The 12,374-nt window shown below is 35.6% G+C and overlaps 1 protein-coding gene across 1 annotated transcript in view; it reads left to right on the forward strand.

The window, feature by feature from the left end:
- Window positions 1-12,374, forward strand: part of LOC135081128 (mucin-2-like) — a 79,004-nt gene that overhangs the window by 54,169 nt on the left and 12,461 nt on the right. Inside the window, exons 2-4 of the mRNA XM_063975869.1 lie at window positions 3,736-3,788; window positions 9,983-10,263; window positions 10,854-11,013. Coding sequence (XP_063831939.1) covers window positions 3,756-3,788; window positions 9,983-10,263; window positions 10,854-11,013 — 474 coding nt within the window. The 5' untranslated portion in view covers window positions 3,736-3,755. The remainder of the gene's footprint in view (window positions 1-3,735; window positions 3,789-9,982; window positions 10,264-10,853; window positions 11,014-12,374) is intronic.

Below are 12,374 nucleotides of genomic sequence, written 5' to 3' on the forward strand. Positions count from 1 at the left end.
CTGAGGTTCTCATAAAGGTTGCCGCTCACGTGTCGAATCGGCTACGTATTAGTCATCTCGTCACCTCCTTTTTGAAATGAAAAGTGTCACGAATTGACTTTGTCTGGAGAGTCTGGTCTACGTACTTTGGGTTGTACTCCTAAAATGCATTTTGTAACAATTTATTTCTTCTTGATTCTTGGAGTAATGACAAAAATATCGCCAGAAATCGCCAAAAAGGAGACCTAATTTTTTATGCATAACAAGGCCGGTATTTGACCACAATCGCACCTGGTGTTAAGTGAGATGCGGTCTAGGATGCTGCCCTGTAAGTGCCTATTCACTTGAAAAGGCTCGGATTATAAATAATGTTTTAAATTTTAACAATATCTATACCTAAAGTAATAATAATAATAAATAAAATAAAAAATAAAAATCATTTATTTTCAGACAAAAGCAGTCCATAGTTCACATAATATCTAATACAAAATATTTTGAAAATAATCATATATTTAGAATGAAGCATTGCTATATTATTATAGCTGAACTTGAAACCCTCACGTTCGTTCGCAATAACAATTCGGCACGCTTCGAGCTCATCCGAACCTGAGTTAGTGTGCGGTAACCTTAACCGGTCGTGATCCGACATTTGGCTATCAATATTATAATGGCTAGTGTGCGTCACGCCTAATTTAGGAAGCACTTGAAAATATTTTTGTTTACATGCGTTTATCGTAGCTTTAAGCTGTGAGATTAAATCAGTTCCGAATGCAATAAAATTTATTGCCTTTTATAGCCTCGTTTTTTTTAGCATTCTGATTATGTAAGTTATTATGTGCTTTAATAAAATGTTAATATAGACGGAGAGATAGTGAATCCTTGTTTGAAGCGTAAAAATTATTTTGCTAGGCGACATCTCTGTTTACAGGTTCGTATCAAATTAATATCTAAGTGAAATGACCACGAGCGGACACACCCATAATAATAATGGGTATAGACATTATCCATAAGTATGTTTATCCAAACCCCATAGTACAAGCTTAATTTGGAGCTGCACAATTAGTGTCATAATTAGAATAATAATTTATTTACAAGATCCTATTCTGAAACTTACAAAACAAAGCCTTGTAAGAATAGTAAAATTTGCAACACAAAAAATAAGCTCTCACGTTAACCTACTTGCCTAATCCGAGTTAGTTCGTGCCCATGTAGGTTTCAAAACTGCCTGAAGCTCTTTAAAAGTCAGCTCTATCTCACGGGCTAGCTTATCCATCAAGATTTTCCTTACAGATCCACAAAAACCAATAAACATGCTAGCTCACATTTAGGACTCAAGCGCAAATTGAGTCTAGACCAAGGGCCTTTCTATTTTCTTTAGCGATAGAAAAGCGCCTGAAACTTATGAATCAAATTGGTTTTAATCTGTGATAGAATAAGGTCCGTGTTAGGTATATCTACAAGGTGATACAAGCATATTTAGCTTAGTACGAGGGGCTAACGGGACTATTAGTAATTAATTTGTGTAATATTTATCTTAAAAAAAATATTTGAAAACTCGATATAAACTCGATTAAGTTCATAATAAAAAAAAGTCTGTGAACCTCAATATTTACCTACACCAATCATAGACATAAAACTGGTCTTGAGTTTAAATTATGTTTCAGAGTCGTTTCTTGATACGATCTTGAAACATTTTGTATTCCCGGTTACAATTTCCAGTTAATCAATTCAGTTTCTATGGGACTCTGTTCGCAACATCATAGTCATTTTTAATAATTAAAAAAACTATGATGTTGCGTGAATTTCAAAAAATATGGAAACAATGCATAATTTTAGTTTTATTGTCAACAAAACAAATAAATCCTTTTTTATTAAAAGCTTTTCTCTCCATTGTGATAGAAATATACCGTGATATTTATAGAGTCGACCTCCAGATTACCCATCAGAATAATGACCCGATAAATGCCAACTAACTTAACAATGACCTGTGTCTAATCTTTAAGTTTATTTAACTGACAGCTACCAAAATAGTTTTATCATTTGTAGCATCTGTAAATACAGAATGATAATTTATTTAAAAGTTACTTGATCGAGTAGTTTTTGTACTGTATTTATATTAAATGATTTTTTTATAATATCTTTAAATGGCAGTTTTAGAATACTTAATCATGACTTATATGTATTATAATTGATTGCTTGTTTGTATTGAATAGGTTCCGAAACTACTGGACCGATTCGAAAAAATATTTCACCATTAGAATCCTATATAATTTCTGATGAAAATTGGTTTTTGGAAAATTTGCCAAGGCAGCTTGTTTTTAATATGACTGTTAAAAAATTGTAATTGAAAATACATTCTGAAAAATCCTTAAATCGTAGTTCCTATCATTAGGTACTCTAAGCTAATAAGCAATAACTATCCGCTCATCGACCCTTCACACCTTTCAAAAGGGCGTCACAACTATCACTTAAAAGCGATATTGAATATCGTTTCTATATAGTTTCCTTAGAAATCATCCAAATATTACGCCACGCTTCGCGAACGCTTGTTTACTTACACATTCGCATCTTGACACTATTGTGCTGAATATTGCGTACATTTTATCACCTTTGAGCGTTGGACACAGTTATGAAAGCATTGAACAAAAAGTGACCTTTTCATGACTGATTGAGATATTGTCATAATTGACATCTATTTCAGGTGTTATAATGAGACTAGTTTTTGCCAGCGGCTTTGTCTGCTATATTTTCAACAGAAAGTTGATATAACTTTAATTTTCTTAACTCGCGAAAACTGAAACTAATATGACAGAAGCACAAAAAATGGACTGTCAAATTTTTTCCCCTTATAGGTAAACTATTCTTTTTTTTTTGGCGAAAAGGTAGGCATTAGACTAGTGCTTGCTTATGTGAAGCAGGAAATCTAACGCACAGCGTTGAATAGAGCTCTGTGATTGGTTCGTGTGCTGGATTGTGTTACTTTTGCAACTGTAATATTGGCTGTATTGATGTACAACTTGTATGAGACAAGTGACCTTTAGGCTATAGATAATTATATCATTACAAGTTGTAATGTCTGATGAGTTGTATGATCAATAGGGATGTCTTATTATATCGATTGAATAGCTTAATATTTCATCAACATCATAATGTACATACAGTCTAACATCTGACTAATATTATCATACATTTTTATTGCAAAATTGCAGTTATGACAACTCTACATATGACTGCACGTTGTAAAAGTTTAGGTATAGGTAGAGTCAGCATCAAGGTTCGTTAAACCCAAAGTAGTCAAAAAGTTTGCAATACATCTTTGAAATGACTGTTAACTTTTTGCCCACTTTGGGTGTCACAAATTCGTTCGTTCGCCTCCCCCAAGGATTTCCACAAAGACCGGTCCTGCGCCGCTCGCATCCAGGCACCTCCCGCGAACTTCACCAGATCGTCGGTCCACCTAGTGGGAAGCCTGCCCACTGACTGATCGAATGAGAAATTAGGAGATCCGTAGGAGAACCAGAGTGACTGACATAGCCCGCAGAATCGCTACAATCAAGTGGCAGTGGGCGGGGCACATAGCTCGTAGAGCTGATGGCCGCTGGGGCAGGAAAGTTCTTGAGTGGCGACCACGAGCCGGAAGACGTCACAAATTATTTGACGATAACTGTACATAGCTTTCAGAGAAAGCATCGATTTTGATGATTGAATTATACTTTACTTAAATTTTGCTAATAAGTTTTTTTCTTTCTATTCCAGGGCCCCATGAAGCGGCTGTCATGCGCATAGCGGCACTGATCGCACTCGTGCAGGTAAACATTCACAAGTTTTTCCCGCTTTTCCACGCAGTAGCAGGTTCGAAACCCGCTAGTGGCAACAGCAACTACCATGAGCATACCCGGAGTAATGAACAGATTTAGTATCCATATCAGCTGCTATGAATTACATAATATACCTGCTAAGCGACAAACCAACATCCTAATCGTGAAGGGAAACGTCCTAAACGTAGTAAACCCTAAAATTACAAAATATTTAACTTCATTGGTCTAATTAATAACTTTTTCTTCTTATTACTAGCAGACCAATATTTAACCAGTAAGAGAACCATTTCAAATCAAATCATTTATTTGCATTACATGTGTGGTTCATGCAACTCACGAAGGCGAGTGAGCTTTACTTGTGTGTGTATGTGTACATGCACATAACGATAGTGTAGTGTCTATCAAAACTTTTGAAAAACGAACAGTAGCGAGCCACCACACATGTAAAGCTCACTCGCCTTCGTGAATTATTGCAACAACTATATTTCAAACTATTAAACAATAAATAAAATAATTGCTTCAACACATTTAAACAAAATAGTGCAACCCTCATTATTCAAAACTAACCAAATATGGTAGCAAGTGCCATAGCACTCACGTATTGAACCCGATCGTGAGGAATGATTTATCGGCGATCATCAACGCGCATGCGCCCGAGATTTATGCAGCACGTGATAGGGCTTTTAGATTGATATATCTTTGTCTTAATGCTATTTTATTGCTGCTATTACTAGGAAGATATTTGAAATCTCTAAAGTTATTTCTTAATAGTAATAAGGCTGTCTTGATAGACAGATCTTACTTTACTATCAAGATAATTAGTAAAATATCATCATCAAGTCATTTATTAACAGCAAGCATGTAGCATGAAGGCGCTGGATGCAGGCCGCTACCAACCTATGAGATACTAGCTTTTGCCCGCGGCTTCACCCGCGTGAAATTTCGTTTGTCACATATCGTCATATAGCCTATTATGTTGTTCTGGGGTATAAACAATAATACTGTAAAGTTTCATCAAAATCCGTTCAGTAGTTTTTGCGTGAAAGAGTAACAAACATCCAGACATCCACACAAACTTTCACATTTATAATATTAAGTAAGATAAGATGAGGCTTAGGAGGCCTATGTTCAGCAGTGGACGTCCTATGGCTTTTATGATGATGATTAAGTCGTTATTGTCCATGAAGCATAAACTGTTACTTAATTAATTTCGTTCGTTCGTTTCAGCCAAATGACGTCCACTGCTGGACAAAGGCCTCCTCCAAGGTTTTCCACAATGCACGGTCCTGCGCTGCCCGCATCCAGGCTCTTCCCGCGACCCTTACCAGATCTTTCTTTACTTTTTAGATATTCCTTTTCAACCCTTTCAAGATTTAGTGAAATATAATCATCAAGTCATTTATTAAAACAGCAAGCAGGTATCAGGAAGGAGCTGGATGCAGGCCGCTACAATTGGTCATTGTGGAAATTATTGGGGAAGGCCTATGTTCAGCAGTAGACGTCTTATGACTGAAATGATGATGATGAAGTCATAGCATAACAGTGTTGCCAGAAGGTTACTTTTGTATTGGATTGGTTACTTTTAGGTTACACTAATGAAAAGGTTACTTTTAGGTGATTTTTCAGAAATTGTAGAATTAACTTTTACAGGTTATTCAGTAAAAAATATTAATAGTGACAATTTAAAAATTATGTCATAAACTGCATTTAAACATGAATTTGATTTATTATTTGTTAAAAAAAATGAGTTTTACCGAATGTTTTTCGATAATAAAACGCAAATCCATGAAACGGTTTTATACGACCGGTCACTTTTCGGTCTTCATGGAATGGTCAAAATTTCGAATTTAGGTAAACGATTGATGATCAATTGTATTCATTTTTTATTCTATTCATGAACAACCTTACCTACACAATCGCTCCGCAAATATGAAGGTTACTTTTTATTCAAAAAGGTTACATTTTTTTAAATTTCTGGTAATTTCTGACAAGACCCAACTGGCAACACTGTAGCATGATCTGAAATTAATTTACCAGGTTCAAACTTCCAAAAAGGGCCCGATGTTCTCATATTTATTTTTACCTTAGTGGCCTTTTACTACATCCATGGGTAGAGTAGAGAAGCCTTCTACTCTCTCTTTCTACCTTCAGTCTGCCTGAAGTACACGGTCAGTCACTTTGGCTTGGTTGCACCATCTTATTTTAACTTTGACTAACGTCAAAAATCTGTCAAAATCCAGACAAAATACACCGGTTATCGTTATAGTCACGGTTAAAGTTAGATGGTGCAACTCAACCTTTGTAAACAAAACAAATGAAAGCTAAAATATCATAATGTTATGTTATTCAAGTAAATTTAAAAGTAGTTAACAATTTTTGCACGTTTCTTCCAACGAAAGTAACGAGTAATGTCACGATCGTAGAGATCTTGAGAAAATTATAGTTTTCATAATGATTTAAAAGTAATAATATAGTATTAAAGTAAAGAAGCAGAATGAAACGCTATTTAAGTACACATTGTATTCAGTTCCTTCTAAATTATTAACCCTGGGCTGCACCATCTAATTTTAAAACATAAAAAGTCTATCAAACTCCATTCAAAGACACGGTTAAAGTTATGGTTACGGTTAAAGTTAAGGTGATGCAACTAAGGCTTAGCCACAAAGTAGAGATTCTTTTAACAACCTAGAATCTGTGATCGTTGTTAACATTCCATTAATCCAATGGGACCTACATCGCCGACCTTTGTTCATGCTAATCGCCTAGAGCCACGTAATAATGCAGGTGAACTCCAGCCAATATGCTTATAGTACAGTCATGTACAAATATCAGATAGATACGAGAAAAACGTGAATAAAACAGTCTCAGTAAGCCCTAATGGTGGACTTTCTAATGGTCATTGGAGGAGAATGTCTGGCATTAAGTTCGCCTTTTGTACTATATACAGTGTGCAAATAAGTATTAAATAAATACTTAACACGATGATGAAAATCTATTTACTGAAATCGAAAGTGAGTAAGTATCTCGAACAATGATTAAATAATGAATTATGAGTCAATATTGGGAATGGATATAATGTTATGCTGTAATTATAATGTAAGGTAAAACGGCCCAAGGGTTTTGGCTTCGGATTCACGATTCGTAAAAACATTTATTCAGTTCCAAGTCCTCGTTGATTATGTTTAACAATCTAGAAATATTATACGCCATAAAAACTTAATTCTATTACTTATTAAAAATAAACTATTATTTCAAGTGTCAAAATGTCAAATTTCATATAATGGAACCTCAGTGACCATCTATGGTAGCCTGTAAGATCCATTGGCCCATAAAATCGCACAGCCATTATGCACTTGCCTGTACGGGCAAGGGCATGACTTATTGTTGCCATTAAACCCGCCATGTGCTTCTGCCGTGAGAATCATATTGCAAAGTGATAGATAGATGACATACGTGATTTATTGAAAGTACAGTCAACACACCAAACTACACATTTTGTTGCAAAATAACTCTTATTACAATAACATAAAATGTCACAGTGCTTTAATTGAACTTCTGTTGTCTGTAAAATTTTAATTTGTCGTAAGTTAAGTACAACATAAATTCCCGAAAAGAAGCGAAAAATTCACGAAGATAGCGCGCCTAAATGTGTGCGTTTACGAATGTAGTTAGATGTTCTAAATTCAAATTCAAATAACAGAACTTGGCTGTACCTATATCTTTTATGCCTTTGCGTTCCCCCAAGATAAGTAAAAATAAATGTGTGCGTTTTCGAATATAGTTAGATGTTCTAAATTCAAATTCTTTTATGCCTTTGCGTTTCCCCAAGATAAGTAAAAAAAGAAAAAACCATACGGCCATGTTTCTTTTCAAATAATATTATTTTTGACTTTTGAAGTTCCAAATTCAAATTGCCTATCAAATAGCAAAGTACCAGCAATGGGTGCCATCTCTAGCCGCTCCTACAGCCTTGAAGCTCACCGCCACATACCGGCACGTCTCCAAGTCAGCTCGATTTACACAATATTTTAAAGTATAGAATGTAGAAAAATAAAGAGACAATGTTAACAAAACTTAGGAACAGATTTTAATGTAAAATGTTGCTAAAACGAACCGTATGGCTTGCACTGTGAAAAAGTTATCAGAACCCATGTAGAGTCAAACTTTTAATTTTACAACTTAGACAAAATATGTGTGACATTAGCGTTTCATTTCTACCTATTAAGTATTCAAAGGCTCTCTAAGCTGATGAAATATTATGATAAAACTATAAGTAGGTACTTACTTATTTAACACTTAGCAGTTAATAATTTGAACCACAACTCAAAAAGGTGTCTAAAGAAAGAACCTTCACACACAAATAAATATGCAAAATATCTCACAATAATAGACTTAATATCCACACTATGAACTAATCAGCAATATTCCATCGTTTACATAATGTTATGTGAGCTAAAAGGCCTATAAACTTTTACTGCTTTGACGTAATCAAAATAAAACTTTGTACATGTCGGGTCAGAGTTGAATATTCTATGCATAATTAATTAATACATTTTAAGAGCTTTAGCAAAATGGACGATCAGCTAATGAAAGTAGTAACAGTATGTAATTATTACATAAATGATTGCGCGTGAGCATATGTCTAGGGCGAGGTAAAATTGGAGAATTTAAAAATTATTAAAAGCATCGATTAATATTTGGAATGCGAAAGTTGGTGAGAATGTATATTATGTATTATTAATTTACTCACCTTTACATAGAAAACAAAGTCACTCTCACTATCTGTGTGCATAAGTCTTTTAAACTGCGCAACGAATTTTCATGCAATTTGAGTGATCCAAGAGGAAGGTTTATTTCTTTAATACATTGCACCCATGCGAAGCCGGGGCGGGTTGCTAGTTTACGAATAAACTACATAAAAATGTTTGATAAAACTTTACTTTATTGTAATACATTGCACCCATGCGAAGCCGGGGCGGGTTGCCAGTTTACGAATAAATTTTTAAACAAATGTTGATAAAACTTTACTTTAAGATACATGAGACAGAAATTAGAGTTTTTAGGCTTATCTTTAACCGGAATAGCTTTAACCACTTTAACTGAGAAGACCTCAGGTTAATTGCTCAATAAGGCGATGCGTCACAAAGACCAAAGAAGTGTGGGAGGTGGTGGGAACCATCTCATAACCTGCACCATACATGGCATTACAGTAATAAATTAGAAACGATTAGCTAAACTATGAACTAAATACCAAGACCAATAGAAAAATAATAATAACAGAAGGTAGCAGGAAGGCGCTGGATGCAGGCCGCTATCAACCGTGCGATGTGGAAGTCATTAGGGGAGGTCTATGTTCAGCAGTGGACGTCCTGTGGCTGAAATGATGATGATGATGATGAATGATAACAGCCGTTTTTAAACATCCCGTTAGCCGTGACTCTCTTATCTGAATTTAGATAATTTCCCTTTCCTCACTCTATCCTCTCTTTCTTGAGGAGTAGAATTTAGTATGAATGCTAATGAAATAATTACAAATACCTGTAATATATTACTAATAATGTTGTCATTCCCCAGTTAAGTTGTAACTATTTTGTCATAGAACAATATAGAGTATGTTTCAAATTCACAAGGCCCACAGAATATAAAGTGCGTGTGAGTGGAAAAAAATCCCATTGTCTGCACCTAGAACAATAAATTATAGATATCATTAATTACCCCGTTGCCCCGATATGGGGGAAGATAAACTTGTTACTAAATCTGAACTAATTGATATGTTTTTGTGTGAAGTTCAATTAAATTACGACCGTGAATAATGGCTTAATTTAACTATGACGTAAATAATTATAGGGTGCCAAGAAAACAAGAAATACTTACTTAAATCTATTTTAAGAACACTTTTTTGTAATATTATTTTACTAACCTTGAGTTATTTTTATCGTAAATATAAATAGATTTGTTGTAGAAGTAGAAATAGCTTTATTGAAACCTAAATTAGCATTCATTCACAGTACTTATTCACTTGACTATTATTACGTAGAGCTATCTAACTCTATGCACAGCTCTATGTAAGCGCTAACAAATAACAAATCAAAGTACCTACTTACTAAAATTATGCCACACATACAATTTCTCTAACTCCTAACTCACTTCCAAACTATTGTCTCATACTCCGTTTTCCTCTGTAGCTGTCGCTAGCTACAGCTGTTTCAGATGACATCAACACGCTCACAGCTGCTGAGCTGAACCTCCAGCTCTCAGGAGAGAATGCCCTCTCTCCTTTCTTCTCCTACGAGAGCGATGAGGAGGCAGGAGTCACCTTCGTGAGGGGAGCCAGGGCGGCCAGTGCCCTTGCTCCGGAGATCGAGGTTCAATGTTCTGGAGACTTCATCGATGTGACGGTGGAGTTCCAAGACATTTACGATGGCATTATCTACAGTAAAGGATTCTTGAGTGACCCGAAGTGCAAGTAAGTTGAGCTAAGCTACCCAATACTATAAGTCTTGGCGCAGACCACCGATTTTTTGTCGGCCGATAGTTTAGTCGGGCTCGGGCAGTTAATCAGTACAAGCATGCATGGGAGTGCGCACATTGAATCGGCCGATTCTTCATACAAATTAAAATCGGGCCCAATTACTGTCGACCAACTAAAAATCGCTGGTCTGCGACTATGCTAAAAGAAACTACTCTCTTCTTTTATTATACCAGAAGTTGCTTGAATGCTCCTTCTTGAATGATCTTCTTTGTTGTGTTGTGCCCATTTGGCATTCTAGACATTTAGAGTCGAAACTTGAAAAGTTGAATACACAGAAAATGAATACAATAGGCAATTCGAAATAAAATTTTGAAACTGAAATATTTTTGCTTGCGTCTACAGCTGTAGCAATACAGCCAAAATATCAAGCTGTAAATTCTCATGTATTACCAAATAAATAACGCAAGATCCGATAACACAGTTTCAAATGAAAACGGAATTTGCGTTACATCATTATAATAGCCTTTAACCCTTAAAACGCTATTTCTTTTGCTATCTTCTTCATGAACAACATACCTTTCCAGATACGTATCCCTCGGTGGAAGCCAGTCCCGGTACTCCTTCAGGGTGCCCCTGAACGGCTGCGGGTCGCGCCCCCTCTGCAACGCTTGTGGGACCATCGACAATGTGCTCGTCTTCCAGGCTGATGACTTCGTGCAGGGCCCCTTGGACTTCGCCAGAAAGGTACTTTTAGGACACTTGAAAAAGACAAAGGCGCTGCTGTTGCGAATGTCCTGATAATTCAGCGGTCAATTTGAGCCGCCTTCTAGCTAAGTATTATGAAAATGTTTCTAGGTGCTTCCATGAAAAGTTATTTAAATACGCTATTGAGTTCAGTCTAGTCTAGTCTATTAAGCCCTTTTAAAAAGAAGATTATTCTAGAATCAAAAAGAAAACCCAATAATTTATTCTAATAATCTGATTTGATAAATAGTGCCAACATTTAAAAATATACACAGATAACTCTATTCAGAATCTCCACTGTCTACGCAATATGATTTCCCATTTTTCCTAAAATTTTCTAATTAACCCTTTTCTTGGCATTGTGCATTTAGAGATACGTTGACCAAAACAAAAATATGGGGGAGAAACCAAAAACTATCTTTAAATGTTTTTTTAATATAACGTTAGCCCAAATACTACAGATTGTATTACACAGTATAGAATCGCTACAGGCTGCACAGATTTAACAGTAATATTCAAAATGTCAGACCGTTGACAGGCGCCTACGCACCGGCTAATAATTTTAATTATTTTCGGTGTTTTTTTTAAAGAATATTGGTGATTATCTGTAGTAATATAGATAGTAAATAAAGGTTTCTTGATGATAATGCTGTTTTTTCATCCCAAAACTTGTATAATTATTCTTGTACGATGCGGATTGTCTGAATGTATCTCTAAATGCACACTGTCAGATACGTAATAATTTACATTCAATTTTGAATGTATCTTTAAAGACACATTGCCAGGTTCTCATTGAATTTATTTTATGATTTTTGTCATAGATTTTATCGCATAAAAAGGGATCATGTTATTAGTTAGTAATATTTAAAGCTGTAAATTATAAGCCGATGTGAGTTTTAATTCAAGTAATAAAAAATGTTGTTTTTTGGACAACTTTGTGCTGCAGCAACAAAATCAGGCGCGCAAAATGCTGGTTCTGGTTCCAAAATCTGGAACCAGGTCGAAAGTCAGTGGCGGTGACACTTCAGATGATGAATTAGAAGTCGCACTTAGCCTCCTGATTCTCTTGGGTGGTTATCTTCCTACTCCAAACAACCCAGATCACCCCCAAAAAGCGAGCTGCCTATTCAGGCTGCTGCATGCTTCTGGTTATAAAGCTGGTGATTGAAGAATTTCAGCCAGTTCGACTGCTGCATAGTTTCCCAGAGAGTTCTAGAGATCCATTTCCGCTATCTTGCGTTTCCACTGTAAGTTGGGTATCAAATTATCTTCAATCGAAGACGTGAACGCAGTTCGGTACCAGTTGGCGTCAATATCCCTCGTATTTTTTTAATGGTCTTGCAGGATTCCTATGTGTCCTA

The sequence above is a fragment of the Ostrinia nubilalis genome, chromosome 19 (genome assembly GCF_963855985.1).
Source record: "Ostrinia nubilalis chromosome 19, ilOstNubi1.1, whole genome shotgun sequence".
Lineage (NCBI taxonomy): Eukaryota > Metazoa > Arthropoda > Insecta > Lepidoptera > Crambidae > Ostrinia > Ostrinia nubilalis.